Source organism: Saccostrea cucullata, unplaced genomic scaffold (genome assembly GCF_032062105.1).
Source record: "Saccostrea cucullata isolate Sc308-1 unplaced genomic scaffold, CSIRO_AGI_Scuc_v1 ctg1208, whole genome shotgun sequence".
Taxonomy (NCBI): domain Eukaryota; kingdom Metazoa; phylum Mollusca; class Bivalvia; order Ostreida; family Ostreidae; genus Saccostrea; species Saccostrea cuccullata.
Window position 1 is genome coordinate 142,543 of NW_026921317.1, and position 19,160 is coordinate 161,702.

The 19,160-nt window shown below is 32.8% G+C and overlaps 1 protein-coding gene across 2 annotated transcripts in view; it reads left to right on the top strand.

Annotated features, from left to right (window-relative positions):
• Positions 1 to 19,160, top strand: part of LOC134259705 (nuclear receptor ROR-alpha B-like) — a 46,131-nt gene that overhangs the window by 7,560 nt on the left and 19,411 nt on the right. For both annotated transcript variants that reach the window (XM_062742296.1, XM_062742297.1), the window contains exons 2-4: positions 2,171 to 2,527; positions 8,459 to 8,606; positions 9,397 to 9,797. In XM_062742296.1, the coding sequence (XP_062598280.1) occupies positions 2,225 to 2,527; positions 8,459 to 8,606; positions 9,397 to 9,797 (852 nt within the window). In that variant the 5' untranslated portion in view covers positions 2,171 to 2,224. The remainder of the gene's footprint in view (positions 1 to 2,170; positions 2,528 to 8,458; positions 8,607 to 9,396; positions 9,798 to 19,160) is intronic.

The window sequence follows — 19,160 nt, forward strand, 5'->3', positions numbered from 1 at the left end:
CAATATATCAAACTTTATATGTTGATACATAATTACATATTCATGATAGATATTCAACTGCATCAACATTTTTGACTTTAACCTTTTCTCTGACCTTTGACCTCAGTATTCCTTAATTAGTGTTAAACTTCATATGCTGATACGTATTGATGTAAACAATTCAAGTGCATCAACATTTTTGACCTTGACCTTTCCACAATCGACCTAATGACCTTATTTTATCAAACTGTGTTTAAGTCAGTTTTAAAGAAACCATTTTTTTAAACTTCATATTCTGATACAAAATGAGAGCTTTTAAACTGCATCATCATTTTTTGACCTTGACCTCACTTTTTTAAGAAATTAGTGTCAAACGTCATATGCTGATACACACTGATGTAAGAAATTCAAGTGCATCACTATTCAAGATATTCTTATTAAATTTCATACACTAATTCCAGGCGCGGATCCAGAAATTTTTCAAAGGGGGGGTTGAAGTATTTTTCAAAAGGGGAGGTTGAAGGCGAAAACAGTTAAAACGTACGTTGTACACATACATATAGTTAAAAAACTCAATAGAATATCGATACAGGGTGGAGTATGGGGTTTTTGAAAGTGGGACATTGATCAATCTGGGAAAAAGTACTTGTATACATTACCAGAAAGTTTTGAAAAAGAAAGGAAAATAAATCTCCGAACCTGAAAATCCTATTTTGTAAAGGGATGGGGTTTTATTTTGTTTTTACAACCGAATTTCTTTATATTTTACAACATTAGCTTTCACCTTACATTTTCTATAGTAAAAACACAACAAAAAATTGGAACTTTCTTATTTTTCTTTCTTTTTTACAAATCCAAAGGGGGGTTGCAACCCCCGTAACCCCCCCTCTGGATCCGCCACTGAATTCAAATTTTCATGTTGCATTACTAATATACCCTCAGCGGGGCATTCATGTCCGAAGGCTCAAGTGAGCTTTTCTGATCACATTTTGTCCGTTGTCCGTCCGTCTGTCTGTCCGTCTGTAAACTTTCGACTTCTTCTCAAGAACCACTGAGCCAATTTTGACCAAACTTGGTACAAAGCATCCTTGGGTGAAGGGGAATTTAAATTGTTAAAATAAAGGGCCAAGTCCCCTCACAAGGGGAGATAATCAAGAAAAGACAAAAATAGGGTGGGGTCATTAAAAAATCTTCTTCTCAAGAACCACTGGACCAGAAAAGCTGAAACTTATTTGGAAGCATACTGGTATAGTGTAGATTCTAAATTGTTCAAATCATGACCCCCGGGGGAAGGGCGGGGCCACAATGGGGAATCAAAGTTTTACATAGAAATATATAGGAAAAATCTTTGAAAATCTTCTTCTCAAGAACCACTGGGCCAGAAAAGCTGAAACTTATGTGGAAGCATCCTGGGGTAGTGTAGATTTTAAATTGTTCAAATCATGATCCCCGGGGAAAGGGCGGGGCCACAATGGGGAATCAAAGTTTAACATAGAAATATATAGGAAAAATCTTTGAAAATCTTCTTCTCAAGAACCACTGGGCCAGAAAAGCTGAAACTTATGTGGAAGCATCCTGGGGTAGTGTAGATTCTTAGTTGTTCAAATCATGACCCCCGGGGAAAGGGCGGGGCCACAATGGGGAATCAAAGTTTAACATAGAAATATATAGGAAAAATCTTTGAAAATCTTCTTCTCAAGAACCACTGGGCCAGAAAAGCTGAAACTTATGTGCACATGGAAGGATCCTGGGGTAGTGTAGATTTCAAAATGTCTAAATTATGATCAGTGGGGTAGGGTGGGGATGCATCATGTATTACAAGGAGGAAATCTGGTAAAGAACAGAATGGTCAAAGCTTCTCAGGTGAGCGATGTGGCCCATGGGCCTCTTGTTAAAAAATACAAAGTCAAGTACTAATCATAATGTTTAGAATTATTAAGTATTGGATAATTGAACACAGTATCTAATCTGACATTAATTTTAATTCCTGCAGCATATTGGATAATCCATTACATTGTCTAATCTGACATTAATTCCTGCAGCATATTGGATAATCCAACACATTGTCTAATCTGACATTAATTCCTGCCATACATTGGATGATCCAACACAATGTCTAATCTGACATAGACATTAATTCCTGCAGTATATTGTAATTCTTGATGATAGCCTGATATTTTTATGTCTCTAGGTATGCAGATCTCATAAGTGACAAAGTCATAATTCACATGCCATTCAATTGACAATGGAGGAAACTTCAACAGAGACAATAATCTTGCCAATACAGCCTTCTGAAGCAGAAACTGTACACTCTAATGTTGACCAGTCAGGTGACTTCTCCCAGCAGTCTGCAGGTAAAACTCAGTACCATGTACAGGAACAGGATGTTAGCCAGAGTTCCGACAATCCAGAACCAGCGAAACAGAAACGGAAAAAGAGAGAAAAGTACATTCCTGATGCCGTTCCACTGGAATTACCTCCCTGTAAAATATGTGGTAAAAAGGCTTCTGGTAATCACTATGGGGTCATCAGCTGTGAAGCTTGTAAAGTGAGTGATGTAATTTAATACTAAGCACATAAGCTTTGATTTGTATCTGTAAAATTTCATGCTTCTACAGTTATTATGTCAGTTTAAGTATATGGTTAAGGATAAGGATGCTCCGAAGCGTTCTGTCACAAAAACTGAACGATTTTTCCGAGTTTTATATTTCTTTCCATGCAAGTGAATTCTTATAACAAGAACAGTTTATTTGTCAGAAATGGTCAAATCTCGGCAACAGAATGGTTAAATAAGAATATCCTTTCCCAAAATGAGCATGGTGACCATCAAAACCCAAATCCTCCTTTTCGGGAGAGTCGTTTATTCGAGGTGGATAGAGGATGGGTGTCTTCCTTTTATCATATCTAACGTGTTTAAAATCCAAAGTAAACGATATCTTAGGTATTCAATATTTATATTATTGTTAAGATATTCAACTATTTTTCAAACTGTAAATTGGAGGTCTTTCATAACAAATTGCTTAATGCGGTAATAAAAACACACTTCTTCTCAAACTTGCTTTCACTGGGCAACAGAACAAATATCATTTTTAGCCATCTCCCTTCCTTCAATAAAATGATCAATCCAATCATTGATTAGATTTCTCGGAAGTCTTTTGTCTTAATTAACTGTGTACAAATTATTATCATACTTGCCAACCTCCAGCATGTCAAAATCTGGTCATGACCAGATTTGGAAAGTAAAAAATCTGGTCATAACGCGTAACGACATTCACGACATATTTACCATGATTAAATTTTATACGAAATTATATATATACAAAGTATTTGTGTATTGAGAAGTCTTTTATTGAAAAAGGCTTTAATTTACAATGATAAAAAATTCATACATAATTTGATTAAATTTACATGTTAAAAAAAGAGAACTGAAGGTTTCATATTTCAGTATTGACCTGAAGTAAGTGTGCATTTTTTTTTAAAAAGTCTTTTCAGTTTCTGCATACATGTTAACTCTCCCGATTTAGGCGGGAGTCTACCGCTTTTTCACTCCATCTCCCGCCTACCGATTTAATTCAGAAATCTACCGCTTTTCTACAAAAGCTGCGTCTAAAGTATTTTTGGTTCGCTTGGGTATCCATTTTTGAAGCCACTCTCATTAAATCTCGCTAGATATCGCGTGATTTGACTCGGAATCATACAAACGCTTTTTTTGTACATAGATTTCAAGCACGGATTTGACAACGACAACAACACAAGACTATCAGTGATTACATTGGTTACGATAAATTAATCAACATCCCTGCCATGAAAAAGGAGATACAGCTTTTAAGAATTAGATGAAAACATTTGACAACGTCTTTAAAACATTTATGGTTTCTGCTAAATTTGAAAGTATACCAATTTTAGTTTTGAAGTTATTTTTCCTCTCTCTACTGCAATATGTATATATTAAATGTGAAGTTAGGCCTACACTGTCTTTGATCACTTTATTTTATCTAGAATGAAAGTTTTTTTTCCAAGATTTCTTGATACATACATAAATATTGTTTCTCTTTTTCTTCGTTCAATCAGAGACATGTGTTTGGTTCACTTTGTTCCTGCTGGCCCTGATAACGATCTAGTTCTGTCGGAAGCCATTTTAATTGACTTCAAACATTGATTTGTCAAAACAACACCCAGTTAATTGTTTACATAATCCATCGGCATTGTTTACGTAGATCTAAGCTTGGGTTGTAACTGGAAGTTAAAAGTGCAAACTAATTTACGAACCAAATCCGGAAATCGGGAGATTTTCGGGTTGGTCTGCAAAAATCGGGTGAAAAGCATGACCCGCCGGGTCATAAAAAATAATCGGGTTATGGGTTGAAAAATCGGGTGTGACCCGACGAAATCGGGTGAGTTGGCAACTATGATTATTATACGCTACTGCAAAAGAATTTCCAAGATATATTATAAATTTTACAGTCGTTCGTTGAACGCGCACGACTGAGACAACCATTTTTTGTCACAAGTGATCTACATAGTGACGTCATTTTCATATAGTGATGTCACAAACAAGGAACAAAACTTTATACAGCATATGTTATTTATAGAACTTGTGTATGACTATGTTTGTACCAAATTTTATTCTAATCTGAATTATGGTTTTGTAGATATAGGGATAGTTCGCAAACTTTTTGATCACCCCTCGTATATACGATACTATACCAAACACAAACTGTCAGCAAAAAAGCAAAACTTCACATATTTCAAACACTCATAAATAAGTCTTCATATCATAGGTATCAATTTATGTTTACACTTTTGTGTTTATTAATTATCGGCTCATAAATTAACAGTTATTTGGAACTGATCAAAATCCAGAACTGGCTTAACGTCTGTAGTTAAAACTGGTACTAATTTTGATTCAAGCGTAAAGGGAGTCCACAAGAAGATGCCAAAGTAAAATGTTTTACCAAAGAACTATATGCGGTATATTGCATATGTTTGCCCCCACAAAAGTCAAATTTTGAAAACTTCCTGAAATGTGCTGAATTCAATAAATTGTACGAGAAATATAAGTTAACAGAAAATATTATAGTTCCAGAGCAGTGTATTCACAATTTCTGTTTTTATGACGTCACAAACTAGTCCGATTTTATATCCTTTTTCAGAAAGACGACAAAATGGACAAAATTTCAACAATTTAAGCTTTAAAATTTATAGAGTGCATGTGTGTTCAGGAACAATATTGACATATTTCATTGATATTATCATTCTACACATTATATCAAAATATTTATCCTGAACACACATGCGCTCGGTGACTTTTATTTAAAATATCGACGAAATATGTACATTTTTCTGCAAAATTCATAAAAAACTGAAATTTACGTCATATTTGTGACGTCATTACGTACATATGACGTCATTACTTATGAAATTATTCAGTGCTTTGAAGTCAGCATATACTCCCCTGTTTAAGGACTTAATTAAATATTACTCCATCAAAGTTTGATTTTGGGGGGCAAATGTTGGTTAATACCGCATATAGTTCTTTCCAAAATGCTGAATGAATTTTGCCAACTTTGAGATACTTTTTATTGTGGGAAGCATAAAATACAAACATTGATGCTTGCCTATGCCTATAAGCATGATAAGTTGGATTTTTTGAGTTAGGTTTTGGTCTAAATCTCCATATCTTTGACATATAAATGAGTCATTGACACTTTGGTAATTTTATAACGGCTGCATTTCATTTTCGGAATTTTTTGTAATTATCAACTTTTCATTTCCGACATTTTTTAGTTTTCATTTACGACATTTTTTTGTTTTCATTTACGACATTTTTCAGATAGTACCTTTAGTAACAGATTTGAAGACTTTACCTATGAAAAATTAAAGTTCTGTACAATCTGATTAAAATCAGATCCTATGATCCACTCACATAGATCGCTACACAAGGATCTAAAGAAAGCCCATTCAGAGTCATCTCCTGGTGACCTTTCTTATAAAAATATTCCTTAAAATATTGACTAATCAGAGAGATTGTATTTCAGTGACATTTGGGAAAAGGAATGTTGACGTGAAAGTAGGTGTGGAGAGGATCTTATCGTTTCGTATAAAACAAAGAGCTAAAAACAAAGAAAACAAAAGCAAATACTTATTACATTTCTAAATGGAAAAGAGTGTGGTTGTTCTCTTAGCAGGCTACAGAATCTAGATCACGATTTTTTGTTCCTGTATCATTGGAGCTTTCACTTCTGTAACTGAATTCCGAGAAACTTCTGAATTCTCCGAAGCGAACATTTAATTGGATAATTGAAAGGTCATCAGGAGAAAATAAAATGTTGGAAATGAAATTAAAAAATGTCGGAAATGCTTTGCAGATTTCCGGAAATGAAATGCAGCGTTTATATAATTTTGTTTTTATTTGTAGATAGCAGGGTTCTCCATGAACTGTTTTACTGTGTTGCTCCGGACACAGTAAAATTTTCTCCGACCCAGTAACAATTCAAATTTTATGCATGCGACACAGTAAAATTTTTGCAAACACATTAGATCCATGATAATCAGAAAATCGGAACATATATTAAATTCTCTCTAACTGAACTTTAATCAAACAATTCTACTGTCTTTCAATTCTACAGGGAAAGCACTTAATTAGGACTTCACCTTGCATAATCAGTTCATATGGAGAAATAGTGTTCGTTCTGCTCATTTGCATAACAGCCATTTTGGAACTATAATGGCTGCCGATTCAATAAAGGTTTATATAGAGAAAATACAAAGAATTGCAATTTTTTATATCCTACTTATTTCGGATAAAGTTCTTCCGACGATGGTTTAATTGATTTTTCCTTACATTTTCTACCGGAATTTCCGAAATGACAAGATTTTAAATACCAAAGTGAAAGTTGCGACCACCTTTTTGATTTGAAAATTTGAAGCGAGAGTGTATTGTTTTAATGAAGGATGGAGTACAGAATTGGTGTTTTTATCATTTTTGATGATGAAATGTAAGTGTTTATTGCAGGTTTACATAGTTCTTCCGCCGAATTTAAGTTATACATGAGAGTCTATTTTTATACAATACACGATTTACCATTCCATAAGGAGTTATGACCACCTTCTAAATTTGAAAACGACTATTTTTTATATAATGATGACCAAAATAATTTAAGAAAAAATGATATTCTGAGTAGTTAGCTGTTAATCACACAAAATTCTAGCTATATAACTATGACGGAGGCTTGATCAAAATACAAAATGATACGGGCTTGCAGGTTTTAACAATATATGATATAAAAAAATAGTATATTTCAATTTTATACAGTATCTAATGAATATTAATGAGAAAAAAATCATGTGGTAGCAATCTCATGAATAAATTGCACACCATTTCTCCATATGTGTCTTCGAGACCCTCGCCGGACTTTACACACGAGACCCTCGCCGGACTTTACGCATGAAGGAACAGAGACGATTAATTTGTTTCACACTTCCATGTAATGGTTAATTGGTAGTTGCATTAAAAATACATTGTATTATTTAAAAGAAATTAAAATATGTATTTTCTATAGGCCCTAGAGCCATGACTCTAGAATTATATTGGCACTGTAAGTCAAACATAACATCTTACGGAAATCATTTAATTGATAAATTGTTTATATTTTCAAGGAAATCCTAAAAGTATTTTACTGTTCTGATGCTTCTTTTTATGTGTAATTCGGTCGAGAAAACTGACAATTAAAAATCACGAAAATTTTCACTTTCCACTTTCAAAAGTGGTAAGTAGTTTGACTATATCGACCAGAATTTCCTCTGCTTTTCAGAAAATGTGCTTTAACTTTTATCAATATGTACGAACATACCATTTGTGTAACGAATTACTGTTTTTTAAAAAAAGTGTGTGCATGTATTCTTTTGTAATTATAATGAAGAGTGATTCAGTTGCCAATTTGATCACGAAAATACCACTAAATTTTAGTGCTTCGCGTAAACTCTGCAACACAGTAAAATTTCAAATGATGGAGAAGCCTGAGATAGTTATTTGATTTATTGGTAATTAAAAGGTTAAAAATTACCTTTCCACAATATATTAGTACACAGTGTATATGTACAATATTTATTCATGTCTTACAGACATTTGTTTGGTTATGTAATGAAATTTTTATATACAACAAATAATTGTTATTATTATACAGTTTTATAGTGTATGTATTAAGATTCAGATTTCAATGTCACTGAAAAACAATACTGATCAGAACAGAAGACAGGAAAGTATAATAAAGTATTTAGGAAACACGTACATTCTCATTGTATCATCTTAGATATGATATCTTAATTTTTAACTTGAAATTAAAGCAGGTGATCAGATCATTCAGGTTGAGCAGGTACTAGCTAATGTTAGTATTGATGTGGATGAAACCCTATAATTATTTAATTGTTACAAATTAAATATTGCATTGATTTTGATTTGCTTAAGTTGTTTTTAAAGGGATTTTTTCGAAGATACCTACAGAGAAAAATTCCTTACAAATGTAATAAAGGGGGTAAATGCCTTGAGAATTCCACAAGCAAAAAAACTATTCTTTGTTCAGCTTGTCGAATGCAGAAGTGCTTGGATTGTGGAATGTGCAGAGAAGGTAAAGATTTTGCACTTATTGAAAAAAAAAAACAATGAAATACCAGGGCTATAATGAAGAATGTTTATATGAATGAAAGCTTATTATGTTTGTGTTTTTAAACTAACTTGGTTTTGTTAGTATTTTCCACCACAACCAATGAACCAATATCAACCAAACTTGGCAAAGAGTATCCTTAAGTGAAGGTGATTCAAGTTACCAGGGGTATTCAATTTAAAGGACAAAACCCCCTTCCAAGGAAAGGTTACTAGTATAGAGAAATAGTTAAAATTGGATGGGGTCTGATTGTCATTTAAAAAAGTCTCAAAACCATTGGGTAAATAACAATGAAACTAAAAAAAAAGCTACCTGATGAAGTGTAGATTCAAATTTGTCCAAATTATGACCCCATGGGGTAGGGTTGGTCCACAATGAATAGTCAAAATTTTACATATTATGAATACATAGGAAAATCTTATGAAACATTTTATCTCACAATCAGCATCCTCAGGTAGTGTAGATTCACGATTGTATAAATCTTGAACCCTGGCTGGGGTAGTTTGGACCCTATTATGAGACTGAATTTTACATAAAAAAATATGTATAGTATAAATAGGAAAAAGAATCTGTTGCCCATTGGCCTCTTGTCCAGATCCATACATGTAGGCAAATTGCTTATCTAAAATGCAGTATTTACTTAACAAATTAGGACCAAAGATTGGGATACAGTTGTCAGTGAAAACATTGGGATTCAGATTAGCAGTGTGAGCCATAGGTTTCTAATTCATTTGAAATATTATTTACACTTTAGGAATTCGTCAAGGCAGGTACACTGCTTCAGAGAGGGCACATGCTATCGAGGAAATTAAACGCTTCAAACAGCAGAATAATAATTCCTCATCACAAGACATCCATACACAGAGTTCAGATCAGGCCTTAAATCTCAGTAGCAGCAGTGAATGTCTTGATTTATCTTTACCCAAACAAGGGGAAACAGTGAGTGCTTCACATGCAGAGACTGCTGGAATAAATAAGGTGTTGTCTAACAGTTTAGGAAAGGAAGCTGGCTCAAATGAAAGTTTTGAAGTAGGGAAAATCAACACTGAGATGGACATTCTGATAGAAAATATTGTGAAGGGATATCATGAACTCAATCCACATATCATGAAGCTGACTGATGAAGAGGCCATCCAAATTATGAAAGAGGGCTATGTAAGTTATATTGCGATTAATCTGCTATAGTGTTCTATTCACTATTTCTCTCTTTCCTCTAGCATCTCTCCAAACAAAGTTGGGGATTGGAGGGGTTTATATTTAACTGCAACTGAGAAAATGGAGCCAGATGAGCAGAAATCTGATTTTGAATAGGGGAACAAGTTTATACTTTATATAGAAAAATATATGCAAATCCTGTCCTTATCAAATCTTGTGTTGGGGAAATTGTTAAAGCTTATACTTTTAATGAATCTATACTACATACACTACGTGGTACCACCTTTTAAAGAGGCATTAACAATAAGCATAGAGCTTTAAGAAGTGGAAAATGAAAACAATTTATTACCAGAATTTCAGAACTTTTAGTGTCAAATAATGGGTACCTTCTTTAGGCAGTACACACAATGAAAATACCTCATAATATATTCTTCAAAAAAAGAAACGCATAGTAGAATTTTAGTGAACATTGAACATAAAGATTATTTAATAAAATGATGTACACATATTGATAAAACAGAAATGTGGTTAACAACAGGAATACTTTCTAAATGTCATAATTACTCAAGAATTTTAAAATAATAGTTAGTTTAAGGTCATTAAAGATCAAATTATCTGGTATGCCCCATGCAGACACAAAGGATAGCCACAAACAGCATCTAATGGAAGCAAATGTGTGTAATAAAAACTGTATAGGAATACTCTCCCACTCCAAATGTAGAGCTTTTGTCAGCTGTTGCAGAGTCTGGGGATGCAATTGTCTTTGGCCAATCATGTCAATCCATTTTGTCCAGTGCTGCTTAACTTGGTTTAAATCTGGCGATTTAGATGACTGTGGTAGAAACAGGTTGCTTTGCAAGAATGGGAGTGTCAAACAAGCCGTATGTGGATGTGTATTGTGAGATTGCAATACCGCTCTAGGATGCTGCAAAATTGGTCAGATAGTTTTCAGTAGACCCAAGTTAACAAGAGTTATTTCCCATTGGCCGCCATATTGTGGGTCAACATGCTCATATTCCTTCAATATTCAACCAACTTTAACTTTTTATAATGGCAATTGTGGGGTGGGAAGCATTGTTTTTCTTAAAAATATACATTTGTTAGAGCCTCCTTTATTTCATAATATTTATTCCATAAAGATTTTCCGCAAAATATTTCTGCTATACCCTCTTATATTTGGTAGGACAAAGAGGGAAAATTACCAGGTTGACCCCCAAGATGGCGGCAAACGGGAAATAACTCTTGTTTATTTGGGTCTTCTGAAAACTATCTAGGGGCATGTGTAGGTAGAACATGGTTAGAGTACCTTTTTCCATTAAAGTCCTTTGAATTAGAACCAAATCAATCTTACTTTCATATAATACCATTTTCCATATCATTACGCTACCACCACCAACTTTTTTAACGTCCTGGAGGCAGTCTTACATTCATTACAAAGCATTAGTACTCTTAAACTTATAAGAGGCTTTTGGATAAACATTCTGGACCAGTAGCTAAACCAAAATGTTCAGCGGTGATGCTGTGTTCATACTCTATTGATCTGAGATCTTTGAAGTTGATGTTTGGGGTGTTGTGGGGTCGGAACAATGGCATGAATAATCCTCTTGCAATAATTCGTAGTCAACTGAAAAGGGTCTTGTTAGATGATCTGTGCAGTTCAGGGATATTTAATGCTTTAGATGACATCATTGTGTTACATTCATCCAATTAAAGTAATCCTCTGAAGTGATGCTGTGCTGCTGCTGTCACACGTAGTCTACTGTATTTTTTGCGAACATTGGGTGTTCAATGTTAATGGCTTATGTTTTATAGGTTAGATATGGCGCTGTGCATAACATTAAAACCTCTTGCAATTGTAGACTATGGTACCCCTGCAACTTATTGCCTATTTTCCTTTTAGTGCTATGCAACATTTATTAGATGTGGCATTTTTAGAAAACGTCAATTTTCAGATAAAACCAGATTCAAAATATCAAGAACCCCCACTTTTGATAGTCCTTTTGAACCTGAATGTATTGCATCAGAAACCAACAAATGAAAATTGAGATCAAAATTTTTTTGGTAAATTTTGCAAAATCAGGACTTTTTGTCTGGGAGACTTGTAGAATAGCTGTAAAGTTAACAATTGCATTTAAAAATCATGAATTTCACTTGAATGCATCATATCCATCTAAAAAAAAATATGGCAAAACTATCATAGATTTTTCAGGGCATTGTTTCTACTATGTGTTTCTTTTGTTGATGAGTTTACCTAATATTAATTTTATTAGGAAAAATCGTTTTCTCCTAAAAAAAAAATTATTGTCATAATATTACATTTTAAACAGTGAAATACTGTAATTTATTCATTGAATAAAAATGATATCCTGTCACAGTGTGAAAGGATATCAAAATGATATCCTTTTACAGTGCGACAAATATCAGGAGTGCGGGAAAACTCTCAATTTCCCTTCCCATAACAAAGAGTGTTGTAAAAAAAACTCTTCCTTGTCCAGATAGACATAAATAAACCATTCTTACAGAGAATAAAACTGCCAAAACTACCAAAAACATATTGCTAAATCCATGTATACAGTGTTTTCAACTCTCTAGCTATGATGTCTCAACTGCTCAATTATGACATCAAGTAGCCTATGACTGTATTACGAAAAGACAGAGACAAAGGAAAAATCAAAGAAAATATAATAAACAGAAAACTCAATGTTTTGTAGTTAAATATGAAAGAATGAATCATTTATACGTCCAAATCTGGCCTCTCGATAATTTACAAAAAATATAATTTAAGATTTAATTTCTATATATTTTTGCCTCATTCTTTCCATCAAACATTGTAGTTTATTAATTTCAATTTTTACTTCCAATTTATCTTATTAATATGGCAGGGGTATGTTGTTTACATCAATTTTTCATAGACTTTAGGCCACAACCCCATTTTGCAAGCCAATTTTTTATATGAGCGCATGGATGTTCCAACTTGTCGTAAATATGATCAATGTAAAGAGATAAACTAGTCATTTACATTCATGAAGAAAATTTAAACAGTCTTGTGCTCATTTATTTTTTCCAAAAAGATGCAAAATCATGGGTACCTGTCTCTATAGTAAACGCACCTTGATTACAAATTTCAACCTGCCTTTGACCTCATGAATAACAAAGTACTAGCCTGGGGGCCATAAAACTTAGACGAGCTCACTTTTGATCTCAGTCTCACTTTTTCCAAAGGAATTAATAGTGCCCCAGAAAGTGAGACTGAGATCAAAAGTGAGCTTGTCTAAGTTTTATGGCCCTCAGGCTTGAACATGTGATTCAAATCTATTCACTTTCGCGCTTTGATCACAGGTGTAAGGTGTCTGCGAGCTATCGATGGTCAAATCATTTTCAAATGGGTCATTGAAAATTTTGGGAGAAAGTCATATCTTTAGAAAATAAACTGTTACATGTGCATAAATGCATACTTCCAGTTGAGAAATATTAAGGGGAAGAAATTGACATACGGAACGCTAAAAAGACCTTAAAGATCAAAAGTCACTGCATGGATGAAAACATTTGCGCAAAATGCACGTATAATTTGAATAACGGGAAGCTTTAGGTTTCTCTGATGATTCTGCAAATGCTAAAATTTTTACATCTGCAAATGCTAAAATTCAAAAATTCCATGTTTGCAGGTATTTTTAATGCATAATGTAATTGTTTAAAAGCAATAAAATGCACTTGTATGACCCTTTCACATGTCTGATAAATGTATTTTAAAGTGAAAAAAATCAATCAAAAGGAAAAGGGCATTAAAAATATTTTGAAGGGAATTATCATTAATCTTACCACGAAGAGAGAGAGTTTGTTAAAATCAAAAAGTACATAAGTGAATTTCAACAATTATAATTCCTACATGTATATGAAGAAGATCATATATAATATAAACTTGTCTGGCATGAATAAATAGGATTTTATTCAAAGTCATTATCCACCCGCAATGATACTGACGTGTTTGATTTTCACTTTCTTAACAATTTATTTTTTGTACAAACAGTGTATTTTTTTTAAAATCATAATTCAACTGCCTAGTACATGTTTTTGTTGTACATGTAGCACCCGAATTTTAAAATTATATATATGCTATAAAATAAATTCTAATTATATATGTAAATGTATTAACCTTAAACAGATTAATTATCTCTTTAAAAAATAAGTTTTTAACATATGAAAAATAGTGTATCCTCTGTTTATGCTTTGTTTTATAGATTCCATTGTGTGTTAACGTATTTTTAGCCAGTCATTTCAAATATTACTTGTAAGTTTAGTAGAAAAAGAAACCGTACAAATAATTTAATTAAGAATCTTTGCTTATATTTTGTCGATCTCTAGCACAACATACGAGGGTTTTTACACACACACTAATGTATTCACACTAATCGCACGCTTGATAGACGCTCCGCCCCATCATTCAAATAATACAATGACCTACATAGCTATAATGGCTTAGCCAGGATTTTACAGTGAAGTATACGATTTTATTTAATCAATTTCATGTATATATTGAAAGTCTCTTTCTCAAAAAAATCTTATATGTTTATCTATACAGACTATGCTTGAAGGCTTTAGCTTTAAAATGACTATGTTATGATTTGAAAAGGTAAATTCTGCATTTAAAAAGGGGCGAGAAAGCAGAGTTATGAAGATTCATTCTTTATTTCACTAGTGATACAGGATTTTTTATAATTTTACTCATGCTTCGCTCTCGTGAAAATAAAAAAAAAAATCCTGTACCACTCGTGAAATAAATTCCATATTCAACTACAAAACATTGAATATCCTATATTTATCTTTTTAATCTGTGCATGAAATATTAAGAAAATGAGTTCTGAAGAGACAAGGAATGTATTTCAATGAAGTGCATGTGACAAATTGAATGAAAAATGTTTAAACGAAATAAAAATTCCAATTTAAAAAATATTTGGTACATGTGTAAAAAGTCCATTTTCAAGAGTTATCTTTCTAATTACCCAAGACGCAAAACACTAAGGAACGTTTAAACATTTCATCTAAAATTTAGAACAAAGCTTTAAACTTCCAGAATATATATTTAATTCAATAAAGGAAATATATAAATTAACACAAACTCAGTCAATAGTGCAAAATTTTAATTTCAACACAGTTGTAGATTTTAACTTGAATTTCTTCCATACAAACATGTCAGTGATTGATAGAGCTCTACACTGCCATGAAATGGCACATTACTTGTTTGGCAAAGATTTGGCTATTGTTTTCTTTTGTTTCTGCTTAAAAGAAATCCTTCTTGGTTTATGCATAATGAATCCCTTATTTTGTTTTAACTGTTTATAACACTGCATGTTTCATCTATTTATAAAGCATTTTAAAGCTCAGGGTCATATTAAAGAGGTACATGTACCTGTAGTCCGAAAAATCTGACGTTTTCCTGGCTTTTTTACGATTTTGATATTTTACATGCCAGGAAAACGTCAAACCAGTTAAAACTGGGAAATCGCCGCCTCCAACCGGAGGCGGTGTTGATTTTCGATACTTGTAAACCGAATTAAATGCTGAATTCACATTTTATCAATAGTACTACACCTTTGTACTCACCAACATCGTTTTTATGTACTGTTTATGAAATAATATAATCCGATGAACACATTTTATCTGACTGTTGAGATTTGTTTTCATTTCGTGCATTTTAAAATGGTGCAAGTTCTGAATCGGAATGTGGAGTGGTAATTTCTATTCATCGATATTGGTGAGTTCTAGGAGCATTGTGCCATTGATAAATTGTGATTTCGGCATCTAATTCGGTTCCCAAGTATAGAAAATCAACTTCGAGTGGAGACGGTGAAATTCCCGGTTTTCGTAATGGCGCCGGTTCTGACGTTTTCCTGGCATGTAAAATATCAAAATCGTAAAAAAGCCAGAAAAACGTCAGATTTTTCGGACTAATGTACCTGTACAATTCCTCCTGAGAGAAAAACAGTCAAAACAATGGTGGTTTATTTTTTTGTGTAGCACGTCATCAAAAAGTGGTGTAAATTGAGCCTCCTTAACGTAGGACGCTGGTTTACAGGGCTTTTAAAAGTGTTCGAAAACATATCATGAAAATTACTTATATGATTTTTCTACATTTGATTTCCATTCTCTGAAAATGTTATAAAATTCGTCTGCACCATTTTCGTGTAACTGAATTCTAAAGATGTCATTGTTGTAGTGACATTTTCAACAGTATTCTATTGAATTGTATAGGAAATTCGTCGTTTTTGGCTTGTTTTCAGGCAAGGTTTTAATTAAAAAAATATTCATAACTTCTAAATTGTGCAGACAAATTTGTTTATCCTTTGGTATTTAAAAAAAGAATTGATTTGAAATAGATCTATGTGAAAAAATGAGTATGTCATTTTGTCCTAATTTAATTGAAGATAATTGCTTTTATATTGAAAAGTGTTGCATTTTTAAGAACAACGTCATAAAATATCGCGACGTCACGCTTGACGTCGTGAATATCAATCCGGTATACAAAGCAAAAAAAAAATTATACTGATTTAAGAAAAAGGAAATTCACGTATATCTGCTTTCAAATGACCAATATCATAATAATTCAATAAAATAATTATTAGACATTTTCTCTTTAAGCCTATTACGTCTAATATTAGTGAAAATTCACGTAAAAGGCGTAAACCTATAATCAGTCCCTTAGCTTCTTTTTTATATATATATTTTCTTATATGTTGATTTCTTACCGTTTCTTTTCTTTTTGTTTTGTTTTTTTTCATGCGCGGATTCTTGCCGGAATTTGCAAAATAAAAGTGACCTTGTATTCCCTTCTTGAAAAGGCAGACCCCCCATTCCCGTTGAAATCGCAGATCTGTAATTAAAGTTTGTTTGAAAAGTTGTAGGTATGAAGATAATTTAGAAGTCAAGGACTTCTAACCCCCCCCCCCCCCCCCCCGAGATATGTTTTTTACACTTTGTATATATCCTTTTACTTTAGAAAATTCAGCAAGGCTATCAAATCAACAATAACTTCTTATAAATCAATTTCCGCCAGATATCCTCCCGCGTATAAGTATTGTGTATATATTGAAAATGTTTTTATGTAAGTTTACAAAGAGGCAGCGAATAACTAAATTAAATCTTAACTTGATTTTATTTTTTGCTGAAACGTATTAGAATAGAAAAAAAACGTACAAGGAATTTTTAGGGGGGTAAATGGGATGATAATTTAAACATTAATTTTATTTGGTGTAATCAACAGGCAGATTTTATTTTGTGCTTAGACTTTCAATGTATACATATAACCACAGGAGTTCGCGTACCTATCAATTATACCGAAATTTTCATTAAATAAAAAAAATATAGGTATTACGTATCTTTTTTATTTACCAAAAATTTCGGCAAAATTTATAGGTACGCGAACTCCTGTGATATAACATTAATTCTACTGAATGAACATGGAAAGCAATGCAGCGAATAGAATATTTACATGTAACTAACAACAACGCATACCGTTACACAGGCAAATGGGGTATTGCCCCCCCCCTTCTGTTTTTCTGGGGGGTTTCCTATTTTGGATTAATTTTTAATACATATTGCATGTTATTAATATGTTACCCTTTTATCTCTTTACGCTGTTTTTAAATACATATATTTAGTTTTCGAGTGATACATAAAAAGAGACGGCCTTTGTTTTTATTCTCAACGTCTGCCTCACTTAATTTTCACTTGATCACTATCTAAAGCTTAGATAATCATGGAATATGCAGACATTGATAAATTTGAAACACACTCTTCTTCCTTTTCAGATTTCCATTTATATAATTCTTTATGTGCCTCCGATTAGTAAATATTTCGATTAAATCAACATGCACATAAAGGGTGGAGTTAAAATTCAAAATTAGGAAAAAAAGTTTACCCACCCCCGGCATTAGCAAGTAAAACAAATGGAAAGGAGGGAGGGGGTCATATCCTAAGTACCTGTGGTTATTTACAAATATCAATGCCGCTCAAAAAATGTATTTAATTAAGTTTATGTTTCATCAGTATTACCCAGTTAGTGCCTCAGCAGTTTTTTAAAATTTGTGATTAACCTGTATATAGATTTGTCCGAGATTAGCACATACCTTTTCAGAATTGAGTTCGACTTTCCATCGGTGAGCAGAGTTTTGACGCTGTTTACGGAGATAGATGAAAACAAAGAGATGCATGCATATATGGTTGAGTAGATAAATTACTGTAGAAGACATTGGTAATAAACAGTTTGTTAGCGCATTTCCACTGAAAGTGTAAATATCGAGTGCGTTTCTGAGGAGGTAGTACCGAGTGTAATTCGGAGTTAGATAACCTGCTTTATAATTATATACATTTAATATTTATAAATCATACATGATACAAGGGTTAAAATTTATTTCCGAAACAAGTACATGCATGTGCTCTCTGAATAGACCCGAGAAGATGTAATTGATAACACATAATGAACGCTTTCTAATACTTTCAGTGATGGTCATTCGAATCAAAATGAGCCTTCATTATTTTAAATAACTTCAGCATGTTCTTTGTTTACTGTTACACTAAACTACCAATTTCAACAAAAGTTACAGCTAGATAATGTACTGAATTTTTCCCTTTCTCACCGTGACATCATAATCAGATGTGCACAAGAAAGTCACCAAAATCATGTAAATTGTGTACCCAGTTTGAATGACGTCAGCAAACCCGCGACCTACGTTAAGTCCCAACTGCTACTTTTCTCTTCCTTTATTATAAGTACAAACCAGTAGAGCTACAGTCTCAACAGAGACTTCTGGTTTAAAATTGATTTTGTATTAATTAATTATAGAGGGAGATAACTCTTACCAAATTTCAAGGTAATAAATTAGGACACATCCCACCCTTAGCATGCTAGTAGTAATAAAGGGGAATGATGTTTAATACAGTGTATACAGAGTATTTTAAGACCTACACATCTTTGATGTATTCAATTTCATTAAATCTGTTGCTTTTAGGGACTAAATACCTTAATTTGAAACAGACTTTATAAAATTATAATATTGTTTACATGAAATATATGATTTTTTATGTTGACATTAATTCTGTGTATTATGTCTACCATCTTAAATAATATGGCAACCTATACAATTTTTTTGCAATAATTGGTAAATTTTAACGATATTAGTTAAACTTTGAAAGACTTTAAACATTGCAATGACCCAAATGAAAAAAAGGGGGAAACAAAATACTATAACAAACTACTTACAAAACATATGTTTTGAAAGTGTTTTGATAGTATAGCAAATCACATGCAAATGAGCTAACAAAACACTATAACAAGTTCCCAAATGAAAAAGAAATCTAACAAAATAC